The 14201-nt window shown below is 65.9% G+C and overlaps 1 protein-coding gene across 2 annotated transcripts; it reads right to left on the bottom strand.

Annotated features, from left to right (window-relative positions):
• Positions 1–939: 939 nt before the first annotated feature.
• Positions 940–14111, bottom strand: LIMK1 (LIM domain kinase 1). Of its 2 annotated transcripts, XM_074923138.1 has the most exons (17): positions 13975–14111; positions 11794–11890; positions 9979–10117; positions 9521–9630; positions 9236–9427; positions 8342–8447; positions 8072–8256; positions 7804–7987; positions 7587–7673; positions 7209–7340; positions 7044–7103; positions 6316–6381; positions 6063–6219; positions 5884–5939; positions 5601–5758; positions 4243–5488; positions 940–1004 (listed from the first exon to the last, which is right to left on the bottom strand). In XM_074923138.1, exons 1-16 carry the CDS (start codon positions 14030–14032, stop codon positions 5335–5337), a joined length of 1941 nt encoding a protein of 646 aa, XP_074779239.1. In that variant the 5' UTR covers positions 14033–14111; the 3' UTR covers positions 940–1004; positions 4243–5334. The 2 variants fall into 2 exon arrangements, with proteins under 2 accessions (XP_074779239.1, XP_074779240.1); XM_074923139.1 differs by lacking the exons at positions 11794–11890; positions 13975–14111 and adding an exon at positions 11262–11744.
• Positions 14112–14201: the final 90 nt, after the last annotated feature.

Raw genomic sequence — 14201 nt, forward strand, 5'->3', positions numbered from 1 at the left:
AGAGGCTGGGGTGAGGAATGCCAGGCAGAGCGGAGCACCTCGCCACTGCTCCAAATAAAATGTCCCAGAGGACAAAGCCCCAAAGAGCCCCAAGAGCCACCCTGAATGGTGGGCAGAGGTGACAGCCGGGCAGGGAGACTGCGCTTTCCAGTTTCTGAAGAAGCCAAACAGTCTCCAAGCTGCAGATAAACTAACTTCCCAGCTCGGAGAGGATGACCCACATCATGCACCCTAGAGTCCCCCACCCCGAGATCTGCCCAGACATCCTGAGGATGAGGTCCAGGTGGGCTGAGGGTCTGTGCTCAGGGTGGCACCCCAAAAAACTGGGGTTTGATTCCTGCCTTTTGCCTTCTTTCCCTTGATCTGAGCCTGGAAGGTCTGCCTGTGCCTGGGTCGCTCCCTGTAGGGCAACCAATAGCCCCCAAACACATGTTCTGGGGTGCCCCAAATTCTAAATCCACATGCCAGGGTCTCCCAGCCCCCAAAGCCATGTAGCAGGGTCATCCCATCCTTGCTCCAGGCCCCCCAGGCTGTCTCTCTCCAGGCAGCTCCAGTCCCTGATCAGGGTAGGGGGGACCTGGGAGCTGTCAGGGGCCATGTTCCCCTGTGCCAGCGCCAGCCCCTCGGAGGGGGACAGGTCAGCTCCATGGGATGGTGGCACAGCAGTGGGGACAGTCACAGCCATCCAAACCCACAAGCCCAAGAGGTCCCACCCTTAGGCCAGGCCACACAGGCCTCCTGCCTGCCCCACCACACCCCAGCTGAGCCCTCCCACAACTCATCACATGTCACCAGCCCCAGCAAATCTTTTGCAAAAGATTCACCAGCCAGTGCTGCCCATCTCCAGTTCCAGACTGGGGAACCTGGTGGCACTGGGGAATTGGGAGCTCCCCAGTGTCACCCAGAGCTCCCACCCCACAGCCCCAGCCCATCACTTACTTCCTCCTCTGGAGCCGCGACCAGGAAGGGGTTTGCATTGGAGCCGGTGGAGGACGGCAGCAGGACTGAGGAGAAACAAATTTTCTCATCAGAAGCAGCTGAGGTTTTCCAGGGCCGCCCCGCTAAGCCCTGGCTGTGTCTCCTCCCACCCAGGACCACCAGCTGGGTCAGGGAGGGGACCCGCACGTCCCCAGTTGGCAGAGAGGGGCAGGGACAGGTGTGTGATCCGGGAAGGCAGCAATACTGCAGCGAAGCATGGGAGAGCCATAGCCCCAGTGCTGTGTTTAAAGATGCTGTGTTTACGTAGACCCTACAAAAACCACTGGCAAGCGAGGCGACAATGTGGGGCCCACTGGATTCCCCTGCATGGCTTTGCTCAGCCACAGGACATTGGCATGCCTTGCATCACCCCGTTTGTGGGGAGACAGGGAGCTGGAGCAATGGCCCCTTCTTCCCATCCCCACACCCAGCACCCCCGTCCCACACACTCCGGCAAGAGGGGAAACTGAGGCAGGCAGGTATCGACCTGCCAGCATTGGCCTCGGCACCCTGCATGGATTTCTGGGGTCTGGATTCACCCTGTGGAGCCACAAGGTCCCAGTGACCTGGCAACATGTGGGACACAAGGAGGTGGATCCTGTCCCAGCCCAGGCTGCTGGGGGGGGAACACGGGGCTGTGACAGTGACACCTCTCTGCCCAAATCACCGAAGGAGGCCTTGAGCTGCTCCTGGGCTGTGTGAAGTCCCCAGTCTTGAGCTGGAAGGATGGATGCTGCATCCAGGGGACAAAGAGTGGCTCTGGCGACAGCGCCAACCATGACAGACCCTGCAGAACCAGGCACTGGGGGTAGGACAGGAGAGATCTCAGGACATCTCTAGTCCAGGCTCTGGCTCAAGGAAGGGATGGGCAGAGCCACAGAAACACTGGTGAAAAGGGCTCCAGAGGTCCCCGCTCCCACCAGAAGACCCTCCAGTGTGGGCAAGCCTTCCTGCGGCTGAGGATGGGGACCGGTCCCCGCATCCCTCTGGAGCTCCATTTCCTGGCCAGACCCCAGTGACCCCTTTCCAGTTCCCCATGTCCCTGTGGAGCTGGGCACCCTGGTGGGATCCCAGCAACCCTTCTCCAGCTCCAGACATCCCTATGGAGCTGTGTGCCCCAGCCACACCCCATCCCAGCCACCTCCTCTCTTTGCCCATTTCAAGCCTGGCGAGGACCCCGCTGCCTGTTACTCTGCCTGGAGGCAGCTGCTGTCCCCGGGGCAGGGTCCCTGCAGCACCAGTGCTCACCCTGCTGAGATGCTGGGGGAAGCTGTGTTCTCCTTCCCACCCGATCCCCCAAACTTACCCATGAATGTGATAAACCTCGTGACATGTCCCCATCATCACAGCCAGAGCTGGAGCTCTCGGTCTGGGCCTCGTGGACAGTGGGGGAGGCTCTGCTGAGCCGCACCAGCTTGGCCATGTCCTTGCTGGAGCCACCACTGCCTTTGGCCACCACCTTGGTGGCACTTGGCTGCTGGCCTGCCCGTGGGGATGTGGGACATGGGGACATCTGTCTCCTCTCCTGCAGCAAGGGCCACCATGCTGAGCTGGGGCTGAGCTTGGGCAGAGCCCTGCCAGGGATGTCCCTGGGAACCACCTCAGGTGGGGACAGAGCAGGCCCCTGGAGGGGACAGGGGGCATGGGGGGCAGCTCTCGGTGGCCTACAGCTTGGTCTGGGTGTCCTTCTCCCTCCTGGGAGGTGACAGCCGGGGGGGACAGCCAGGTGCTGGGAGTGGGGCTGCTGAGCCCCTCACGCTGGTGTCAGGCCTCGCTGAGGGGGGCTGCAGGGGCGAGGAGCCCTGCCAGGCTGCCACTGGCTGGACAGGGGGCTAGTGAGGGGCCGGGTGCCGCACACGCCGGTAGCCGGATTCGGGCAGAGGGTGTGCACATCTCAGGGGGTTTTGGGCAGGTGACAGCTGCGGTGTGGGGCCACCCGGGCTGTGCCGGGGCCACACCCCTGTCTGATGGCTCCCAGATGGTGGGATGAGCCACTGGTCACAGGGGTGACAGAGTGGCCACCACTTTTGCCCTGTCACAGCCAGCTGCTGGCTCTCCCCCTGCCTGGCCCGGTGGCAGTGGCCACACCAGGCACATCTCTCTCTACAGCTCCATCCAGCTGGGCAAAGGGCTGGCGGGGGGTTGAGGGTTCTGTGGGGACTGGGGGCTCCCGCTGCTGGCTGGGGCCTCCCTGGGGTCCTGCTCTTCCGTGGTGGCAGGGGTTGATGACCATGGTGTTTCTCAGGGGTGGTGGCTGCAGCAGGTTCCCCCCACCACGCTGATGTTCCTGGGGAGCGATGGTGTCCTGCTCCCAGAGCAAAGAACTGTTGTGCTGCGATGGCACCACGACACTGGCAGAGTGTTTGTCCCTGTCCCTTCACCGGGGTGAGGTGGGACAGGCAGTCAGACGAAGGAGCCACTCTGGGGGAAGGGGAATGGAGCCACCAGCACCTCCCCAACTCCCCCTGGTCCTTCCCACACCAAGGCTGAGCATCCCGGGGGCAATAAACTGTGAAGTTTTCCTGGCAGGGGGCGTCCAGCCTAGATCCTGGGACCCCTTTGGGCTGTGCTGTCTCCTCCCCTCCTCACCCAGCTGCAGCATGCCTGGGGACATCCTCAGGGACATCCCCTGGTCCCTTCCCCATCACCCCCCCCCCCCCCCGTGAGCTCCTTGGGGTCCAGGTTTTCTCTAGCCAAGGCTCAAACTTCCCCCCGAGGATGGAGATCCCCCACCTCGGGGACCTTCATTTGGGTTAGGAAGGTGATGAGGACAGGACAGCATGGGACGGCCATGGGCCACCACAGCATGGGGCACAGGTCACCTCGCTGGTCCCTGGGGCTTGTTTGACACTGAAGGCAAAGCTGCTCCACGGCGCAGAGGGTTCTGCAGCTCCGTAACCCGCCTGTCACCACCGTGGGCTCTGCCATTGTGTGTGGTGACAGTGGGCACAACCAGGCAGGGAATGGCCACGGGACTTGGGGGGGGGGCCCGGCTAGGCAGCGCAGACAGAGAAGCGCATCAGCCCCAGGGCTGGGGAGGGGACCCACGATGGGGTGGAAACAGCACCAAGTGGGCAACAGCGCTGCCACCGCGGGGGTGACCAAGCCGGAGGATGCCACCAAGGCTGGTACCACCGCACCACCCTGAGCAGAGGGACCGTCCCCTCCTGCATCAGTTTCCCCAAGAGCTCCCAGCCCCCCCAGGGGAGGCGAGCGATTCCCAAGCAGGCCGGGCAGCGAGCAGGGAAGGATTTATTGACTCACGGCTCGGGGTACATCACAGTTTGAGCTCCCTTCCCGCCTCCAGAGAGGACATCGCCTTGGACTTCCCGGGCAAAAGTGCGCGGAGAGGCTTCACAGTTTCATCCCTTTGGGAAAGCAGAACCGAGGCAGTGACAAATGGCAAACGCTACATTGTATGAAAAAATAATACAAACTCTTCTCTTTAAATATCTTACAGAAAAATGAACCTGAATAAAGAGCATGAAAAGCACCGCGTGGCGCAAACCCCCCCAACCACCCCTAGTCAAGGGGACCAAGACGAGCCGCATCCCCGCATCCCCCTGGACCACCCGTTATCGTGTCCCCAGGGATGTGCAGTCACAGGACACGGGCAGCAGGGACGTGGGGGGGGCAGGGACCACTATGTGCCTGTCCCCACGCCATGGGGGTGTCACCCCCCCCTCCACGGACCCTTCACTCGGCCAGGGGTGCTGGCAGCCCCCTGAGCCCAGGCTGCCGGCAGAAGCAGCGTGAGAGGGTCCAGCTGAGGACGAGGGCGTTGCTACGAGGCTGCCCCTGGGACTCACGCTCCCCTAGGGGGGGTGGGGGGCAGTGCACCCCCCCCACCCCCCCAAAAGGAGCCAGGGTGTCCCTCCTGTGTTGCAGTGCAAGTTCACGGAAAGCCAAGGCACCGCCGCGAGGCCGCGGCTCTGTACGGGGGAGCCCACGGGGCTCGTGCGGGTGCGGCGGCTGCGCAGCCCCCGGGCGTGCAAAGGCGAAGCGAGCCGGGGTGGTGGGGGGACGGGGGGACATGGGGACACGAGGACTGTCCCCGCGGTGTGGCCGGCTGGGCTTGTCCTGGGGGTAAGAGCTACGGCGTAGAGGGGGGGAGGATTCACAGGGGCCGTGCAGCCTCAGGGAGAGCCAGCTCCCAGGGACAGTGCAGGCAGCAGTGCGGGCAGCAGCGTGGGCAGCCCGTGCAGGGACAGGGTGGGGGGACTCATCCGGGGAGCCCCAGGGATCCAGCCCCGGGTGTGGTGGCAGCTGGAGAAGATGCTGGCGGCGGGTGCAGCTCCTTCTCCTGCGGCTTCAGAAGGGGTGAGGTGGTGGAATAGGGGGGGAGGGGGGGTGTGTCTATCGGGGGGGCGCGGGCAGCCCGCCCTCCGCCCGCCGGTGCGTCTCCCCGAAGGTTCGGTCCAGTTGCTCCAGTTGGGAGCTCAGCGGCAGGTGGATCTCCAGGTGCATGCGGAGGGTTTCCAGCCACTGCTCCAGCTTGCTGAAGGACGGCCTGAGCGAGAAGGGGGGACACATGGCAGCTCTGCTGGCACCATGTCATTCCCCCCCCAATCCCCCCACCAGCACCCTGGGAAGGAAGGGGAGGGGTGGTCCCAACAACTCACCGCTTCTCAGGGTCCAGGTCGCAGCAGCAGACAGCGATGGGGAAGAAGCTGGGGGGGCAGGTGGGGGGGCAGTAGCGGTCCAGGAAGCCCCTGACGTTGAGGCCGAAGTCGGTGGTGCGGGGCAGGTAGTCGGGGTCGGCACTCACCCGGCCGATGATCTGGGGGAGAGTGGGAGGGATGTGCAGGCTCAGCCCCAAAGGAGCCCCCCAACCTCAAGAGGGGACCCCAAACACAATGAGGACCCCAACCCCAAGGGGGAGACCCCAACCCCAACAGTACTTGCCTCGCACAGGACAATGCCAAAGGAGAAGATGTCCACCTTCTCATCATAGCTCCTCCCTGTGGGGACAGATGGCTCAGGCCATGTCACACACCCTGTTCCTGCCCCACCAAGTGTCCCCTGCCTGGGGGCAGAGCCCTGGCTGGCCACATCCCCCCTCCCAGCACCACAGCCAGGCTCACCATTGATCATCTCCGGGGCCATCCAGTATGGGTTCCCCACCACCGTGTACCGCTTCTTGCGGTCTGGTTTCTTCAGGTTCTTGAGATGTTCAGGCTGGTTCTTCTCATCCACCATCAGCCGTGCCAGCCCAAAATCAGCCACCACCACGCTCTTGTTCTGGGTGGATGGAGAGGGGTGAGGCACGGGGGGAGCCTCGCAGGGGGCTGGGAACCCACTCAGGCTGGGGGAGAACACCACTGAGGTGGGACTCACCTCCCGCACAAGGCAGTTGTGAGAGTTGAGGTCACGGTGGATGATGTTCATGGAGTGGAGGTAGGCCTGGGGGAAGGATGGGCTGAGCACAGGGGGCACCCCCACCCCACAGTCCCCCACCCACCAGCACCCAGAATCACAGAATCATCTTGGCTGGAGGAACATCCTCCAGCCCAACCACGAACCTCGCCCTGACCGTTCCCAACTCCACCAGATCCCTCAGCGCTGGGTCAGCCCGACTCTTCAACCCCTCCAGGGATCCCGGGGACTCCCCCCCTGCCCTGGGCAGCCCATTCCAACGCCCAACAGCCCCTTCTGCACAGAAATCCTTCCTCAGAGCCAGCCTGACCCTGCCCTGGGCAGCTTGAGGCCATTCCCTCGGGGCCTGGCGCTGGCTCCTTGGCTCCAGAGACTCATCCCCCCTCTCTGCCCCCTCCTGGCAGGGAGTTGCAGAGGGCCAGGAGGTCTCTGCTCAGCCTCCTCTTCTCCAGACTGAACCCCCCCAGTTCCCCCAGCCGCTCCCCAGCAGACCTGTGCTCCAGACCCTGCCCCAGCTCCGTTGCCCTTCTCTGGCCACGCTCGAGTCATTCAATGGCCTTTTTGGGGTGAGGGGCCCAAAACTGAACCCACTCATCGAGGGGCGGCCTCACCAGTGCCGAGCCCAGGGCTCAGATCCCTTCTCTGTCCATCCAACCCATCCCACCCATCCATCCCCTGGTGGCACCCACCATGCCAGCGGCGATGTCCTTGGCGAAGCTGACCCGCTGGCTCCAGGGGTAGTGGCTGTCCTGAGGCAGGAGGGGGGATTCGCCAGAGAAGAGAAAAGAGAGGGGTGCCCCTGCCCCACCACGGCAGTGTGGTGGTGAGGGGCCGACCTGCCCCCCAGTGCTCACCATGCTCTTGATGAGGCTCCTCAAGGTGCCCCCCTTGATGTACTCCGTGATGAAGTTGAGCCTCTTCTCTTTGTACAGCACCCCGATGAACTTCAGCACGTTGGGGTGCTCCAGGCAGCGCATCACCTTCACCTGCAGGACCCCCCCCGTGCCTGTGACACCCCCAGGCACTCAGCACCCACCCGGACAGACCTGCTGCTCACGTATTCTCCATCGAACAGGCAGGGATGCCTGCACCCCGTGGTGCCTGGCCACCCCCCACTCCAAGCGTCGTGCCCGGCATCCCACATCAGGCTGGGGGACAGGATTGGACAGCCCCACCCCTCGTTTCCCCCTCCCCCCCCCAAACCAGGGAGATTAAAGAAAATGGACACTCACCTCTTTGAGGAAGGTCCTCTGCGTCTCCTCATCGAAGCGGATCAGCTCCTTCATGACCATCACCTCGCCCGTCTCCCGATGCGTCACCTGGCAGGAGCGCAGGGACTGAGCCACCATCTCCCCGCTACCACCCCACCCCCGGGAAGACAACACCGCCCCCTCCATCCCAGAGAGCTGAAACCCCGACGCTCTTGACACCTGTGACTCCCAGCCCCACCTTGATGGCCTGGCCGAAGCAGCCCTTGCCCAGCACCTCGCCGTGGATCAGGTCGGAGGGGCGGAAGATGCGATGGGCGCGGGAGACGACACGCAACGACTCGGAGCGACCGATGTCCTTGCGCTGGGATGCGGGTGAGCCCACCGAGCCGGAGCCCGGAGACTTGTCCGTGCTGCAGCTCCTCCTGCGGGACAGACAGACAGACAGACAGAGGGTCAAGCCCAAGGAGGGACCCTGATGGGAGAGGCAGGTGAGCTGGTGGCCTTACGTGACAGTCCGCTGGCGCATGGTGCCAGGGTCCCCGCAGGGCGGGGGGGCCGGGGAGCACAGGGGGCTGCACGGGGCGGGTAGAGGGCTGGAGGCAAGCCCTGACTCGCGGGCAAGGGGCTCGTGGGGGTCGTGCTCAATGGTCAGCTGGAGCAGGCGGCTGGTCTCCTGGATCAGCAGGTCGATCTGGGGCAGAAAATGATGGTAGGGGTGGTTTGGGGGGCAACCCAAGCAGGGGGGCTGGCTTGGGGTTACCCCAGGGGGAGCGTACCTCATCCAGGGGGACGTGGCCGATGGGGGTGCCGTTGATCTCCAGGATGCGGTCGCCCACATGGATGGAGTTCTTCATGTCGGGGCTGATGCAGTCTGGATCCACCCTGCAGGGCCGGCAGGCAGCGGGGGTCAGCACCCCAGCCCTGGCACTGTCACGGGTGGGGATGTGCTGGGGCACCGCCCACGAGCCAGCCCCAGCCAATGGGGACAGGCTGTCACGTCACCCACGCATCACCTCTGAGATGGGGACATGCCGTCACGGTACCCACGAGTCACCCCCCAGTGAGATGGTGACGTGCAGGCGAGCTGCCCATGAGCCACCCCTGCTAGACAGGGACACGCACGCTGCCCACGGGCCACCCTACCAGCTGGGGACACGTGGGTGAGCTGCCCACGGGTGACCCCCGCTAGCTGGGGACAGGCAGGTGAGCTGCCCACGAGTCACTCCTGTTGGATGGGGACACCCTTGCCTGACGGGGACATGCTGTCATGGTACCCACAAGTCACCCCTCTGGGAAGGCGACACGCAGTCACAGGAGCCACGAGTTACCCTGCTCGATGGAGACACGCAGGCATGTTGCCCACGAGTCACTCCTGGATGGGGACATGCTGGCACAGTAGCACAAGCCACCCCGTGCAGATGGGGACACGCCAGCACGTACCCACAGCCCACCCTGGCAGATAAGGCAACACCAGCACATCACCCCCAAGCCACCCCAATGGCTGGGGACAGTCCCCACTGACATGCCACCACTGTCCCTACCGGCCACCCCTTGCCACACGGGCCCAACCTCTCGCCCTCCCACCACAAAAAGTCTCTGTGGGGTGGATCCCACCAGCAGAAAGGGGTGTGGGATGCCCCCAGTCCCAGGGAGAGGGGCCACGGACGCACTCTCGGACGCGGACGGTGCAGGGGTGCTCGGTGCCGCAGCCCTGGTCGATGGAGACGGAGAAGCCGCGCTTGCCGTCAGAGCAGGCGGGGATGGAGACGAGCGTGACAGTGTGCGGGATGCGGGAAGCCGGAGAATCTGGCAGGATCTGCTCGATGACCGGTGTCACCACCATCTGGTAGTAGCAGTGCCCGCTGCAGGGCCGAGAGGAGGCAGGTGGGTGGGGGGTGCCAGGGGACACACGTGTGTGTGTGTGTGTGTGTGTCCCCCACCCCGCTGGGACGTACCAGTAGAGCTTGGAGCGCTCCACCAGCGCGTAGGTGTCCCCGTCCCCGATGAACGTGCGGCAGTTGAGGCAGCTGAAGCACTCGGGGTGGTATTTCTGCTCCCCAGCCACCTGCGGGCAGATGCCATCAGCCCCGGGGATCCAAGTGTCAGGGGCACCGGGTGTGGGTGCTGGGAGCACCCATGGGTGCCCCAGGGCCAAAGGAAGGGCAGGGTGAGCCATGGCATGGGGGAGGACGGTCATGCCACCGGGCTGGGGATGGCTGCAGGGACATCTCCCCATCGCCCTGAGCCTCCCCCCGGTATCCCCCAGCCCCAACACAGGGGCAAGACCCCTAAAATGCAGAGGACCCCCCTGCCACCCCCCGAGAGCTCAGCCTGTGCTGGGGGTCTGCAACACCTGCCCACCTCACCCCCTTTCCAGGGAGCTCAGCCCCCAGGACCCCCCCCCAGCACTCACCATGACCAGCCCCTTGGTGATCTGCTCGGAGCAGCCGTGGCAGAGCTCCCCGAAACGCGCCCAGTAATCCTTCTTGCAGTAGAGGCGCCCATCCTTCTCGTAGTACTGGTGGGACAGGGAGGCCCCACACTCACAGCACCTGCAGCAGGGGACGGGGACCTGCTTGTCACCCTGTCCCCATCGTCACCCCAGGGTGCAGCCAGTGCCCGGCCACCCCTCAATTCTCCGGGCAAGCTGCTTCCCCTGTTTCCTACCCTCCTGCAGGGCCCCCGCATCCACGTGTCACCACCTCCAGGGTGGCAGCAAGTGGCTCCGGGGGTGCCAGCGCGGGCTGGTGGCGTGGGGACGGGTGGGGCAGGGATAGGCATGGGGAGGGAGGTGCCACGGCCATGCCAGCCCGGGCACGGACACCCAGAGGGACGTGCTGGCCCAGTGACGGATGTGCCACCCTGGCACGGACAGACAGAGGGACACGCCAGCGCGGTCCCAGACAAAGAGGGACGCGCCACCCTGGTGACGGCTGTGCCAGCTTTGGGGGTGCAACACCCTGTGTGCTGCGAACAGGGTGCAGGGGGAGGCACTGCAGTGTGGGGTGCAGGGAGCTGCGCCGGGACTGAGACGGGGGGGCGCAGGGGATTGGGGGGCGCAGGGGGATATGGGGGGCGCAGGGGGATATGGGGGGGCGCAGGGGGATATGGGGGGGCGCAGGGGGTGCAGCAGGGTCTGTGAATTTTGGGGGTGCACAGGCAGGTGCTGGGTGATGGGATGCCGCAGGGGGTGCCGCAGCCCGCCCCCAGCCGTGGGCACGCGGGTGGAACACCGACCAGGCGTGACGTCACGGCGCGGAATTTCCCCACCCCATGACGTCACCGCGCGAGGACTCCGCCGCCCCGATTGCACCGCCCGAAGCCACCCTCGGGGGGGGGGGGGGGGGGGGGGCGGTGGCCAATGGAGGGGCGGCCCCGCCCCCTTAACCCCTGCCTGCCCACGGCGCCTCGACGGGGCGGGCGCATCGCCCCTCCTCCCACGCGTGACGGGGCTGGGGCGCACGGCGGCGCGCGGGGCGGGAGGGGCAGAAGGGCTTCGCGCGGCGAGCCCCGGGCCGCCGGAAGTCCGTCTCCGGGGGGGGGCCCGGATCCAGCGGCGGCCCCCGCAGTGGTTTTACTGGGACCGACGGCCCAGGGCGTGGGGAGCCGAGCTGGGGGGGACACACAGACAGACACAGGCAGAGCACCCCGGGGGTGCGGGGGGTGCAGAGCCCGGCCCAACCCACTCCCACTCACTTGGCTCCGGCGCTCAGGACGTGGCTCTTCCTCAGCACCGCCGCCAGCATCCTCCCCGGGACTGGGGGGACCGCCTGGGTCCCCCGTCGCTCTCGGCACCCCAAGTCCCACAGGTCACCCACCAGGTCCCAGCTACCCCTTGAGCCCCCTGCCCCGGGACGTTCCTCCTCCTCCTCGGCGGCTCCCACCGCTCAGGCGGCCGGGAGGGCGCGAGTGAAAGAGGAAACAGGGAGGGTGGGAGGGAGCCGGGTGACATCAGCCCCGCGCGCCCCGTCACTGTCACTGGGCAGGAAGGGACAGCGGGGTACAGGCAGCAGAGCCCTGCGCCAGGCTCAGCATCACCGGGTGAGCCCTGCCGGCACCCCGCTGCCTGCACCGCCCCACGGGCACCCAGACCCGCAGCCACGCTCCCGTGAGCATCCAGGTGCGTGTGACTGCCACGCCGTGGTTGGAACGGGGCGGGGGGGTCTGCTGTCCCCGCGGAGCATCCCCGCGTCCCCGATGCCACCCCTGCCGGACCGCGGGCTCCTACCGGAAGCAGTCGGCGTGCCAGTCTGCGCCCAGCGCCTGCAGGTACTGCCCATCGTAGATGCCCTGCCTGCAGCTCGCACACACCGGCAGGTCGGTCCCTGGACGGAGGCAGGGGACACAAGGGGGACAGGGTTGTCACCCTGCCAGCCAGCCCCAGCACCCCCGCAGCAGCACCCTCTGTCCCGGCTGATGAATTCCACACACCCCCCTCCTGCCAGCTCCCACTCATCGATCCCGTAACGGGGACAAGGTCGCGGTGTTAGTGTCCCCAGGGTTGGGGACAGGGCAGGGGCTCAGCGCAGCGGTGCCAGCCGGGGCCCACGTTGCGCCAGGCCACCTCCAGAGGCCCTGTCCCCCGGGAAAACTGCCCTGACCGTGTCTGCCCATGTCACCGGGGGGGGTGCTGGATGGACACAGGGAGGCTGGGGTGTATGGGGGGGGGGGGTGCAAGGGGGTAGCATTGGGGACCCACGGGTGTCCCATGGGAGGTGCTGGAAGGGGTGCAGGGTTCAGCCAGCACAGGGGTGATGGCAAGGGGGGGAGCTGAGGACACAGCAGGGTGCTGAGCAGCAGGACGGATGTTTGGGGTGCACAGAGATGTGGGGGATGGCGGGGGGGCAGGCGCTTGCAGCTGGGGGGGCAGGAGGGGAGGGATGGAGGCACACACTGAGCTGCGGGAGGGATGATGGAGGTGAAGGGGCAGAGCATGCAGGGGGGGTGAAGGGGTGTAGGGAGGGATGCAGGCTGGATTTGAGGTGAAGGGGGAGATTTTGGGGTACAGAGGGATGCAGGCTGGAAAGGGAGTGCAGTGAGGGTTGTGGGGGTATGCAGGCTGGAAGCGGGGTGCAGTGGGGGCTGCAGGGGGGATGTAAGGGTGCAGGATGGGTGCAGGGAGGGATGCAGCGATGCAGGATGGGTGCACAAACTGCGGGGGGGTGAAGGGGTGCATGATGGGGGCAGGGGTGCAGAAGGGATGCAGGTGGGATGAAGGGGGCAGGATGGAAGGGGTGTAAACGAGGAATATTCAGTGGGACATAAAGTATATGGGGGGACACAGAGGGGTGCAGGATGGGTGCTGGGGTGTGCAGGGTGCATGGAGGGGCACAGAGGGGTGCGGGATGGGTACTGGGGGATGCAGGGCGCGTAGGGGAGCACAGAGGGGTGCAGGATGGGTACTGGGGGATGCAGGGCGCGTAGGGGGGCACAGAGGGGTGCGGGACAGGTGCTGGGGGATGCAGCGTGCATGGGCTAACACTGAGGGGTGTCGGATGGGTGCTGGGGTGTGCAGGGTGCATGGAGAGACACAGGGGTGCCGGACGGGTGCTGAGGGATTGAGGGTGTGTGGGGGGACACAGGTGCAGGATGGGTGCAGGGACACAGAAGGTGCTGGGGGATGTGGCGTGGATGGGGCACAGGAGCAGTGCAGCGATACAGGGGGGTGCAGAGTGGGTCGCTGCAGGATGGAAGGGGGTTCGGGCACACGCAGGGGGTGCAAGGGGAAATACGGAGGTGCAGGGGGGGAGGTGAGGGATGCAGGGAGGCTGCAGAGGTACTGGGGGTGCAGGGAGGGATGAGGGGTCTGGGGGGTGCAGTGTGGATGGGAAGGACATTAGGGGTGTGGGGGTGCAGGGAAGGAGGCAGGAGGAGTAGGGGGGCATATTGGGGTGCAGGGAGGGAGGTGCAGGGTGTTTGTCGGGTGCAGGGAGGGACGTAGGCTGGATGTGGGGTGCAGGCTGGATGGGGTGCAGGAGGGGGACATGGGGTGTGCAGGGGGAGATGTGGGAGTGTGGGGGGTGCAGAAGTGGGATGTGGGGGTACGGGGGGATTCAGGCTGGAAGAAGGATGCATGGGGGATGCAGGGGGTGATATGGGCTGGACGAGGGGTGCAGGGGGTATGCTGGCTGGACGTGGGATACAGAGGGGGATGCTGGGGGGTGCAGAGGGGGGTGCAGGGGGTATGCTGGCTGGACGTGGGATACAGAGGGGGATGCTGGGGGGTGCAGAGGGGGATGCAGGGGTGCAGGGGGCCTGCGGGGAGGATGCAGTCTGCATGAGGGGCGCCAGGAGGGATGCGGGGGGGCTGCAGGCTGCCTGAGGGGCATCGCGGGGCCCCAGTGGCGGCGGAAGCGCTGAGTCAGACGGGGAGGGGGGTGGTCCGGGGGAGGAGGGGGGGGTCACGCACCTTCGTCCTCTCCCATAGGCTCGTCCCTCCAGGTGCAGCACAGCAGCATCAACCTCATGCAGCCGCGCTGCCCGGCGCCGCGCCAGGCCAGGCCCTGCCCTCTCTCTCCCTCCTTGCCTCCTCCCTCCCTCGTTCGCCCGCCCCTCGCCCCGGCCCCGGCCCCGGCCCCGGCCCCGGCCCTGCCGCTGCGGCTCCGGCGGGCGGGCGGGGACGGCCGGGCGCGAGCA

The sequence above is a fragment of the Athene noctua genome, chromosome 19 (assembly GCF_965140245.1).
Source record: "Athene noctua chromosome 19, bAthNoc1.hap1.1, whole genome shotgun sequence".
Lineage (NCBI taxonomy): Eukaryota > Metazoa > Chordata > Aves > Strigiformes > Strigidae > Athene > Athene noctua.

Excerpts from the sequence above, each read along its gene's own strand:
- LIMK1 (XM_074923138.1), bottom strand. The coding sequence starts at position 14,032 with ATGAGGTTGATGCTGCTGTGCTGCACCTGGAGGGACGAGCCTATGGGA. Across the intron at positions 6,220-6,315 it reads ACAACTGCCTTGTGCGGGAG|AACAAGAGCGTGGTGGTGGC; the intron begins GTGAGTCCCACC and ends CCATCCACCCAG. Across the intron at positions 5,489-5,600 it reads GACCTGGACCCTGAGAAGCG|GCCGTCCTTCAGCAAGCTGG; the intron begins GTGAGTTGTTGG and ends CTTCTCGCTCAG.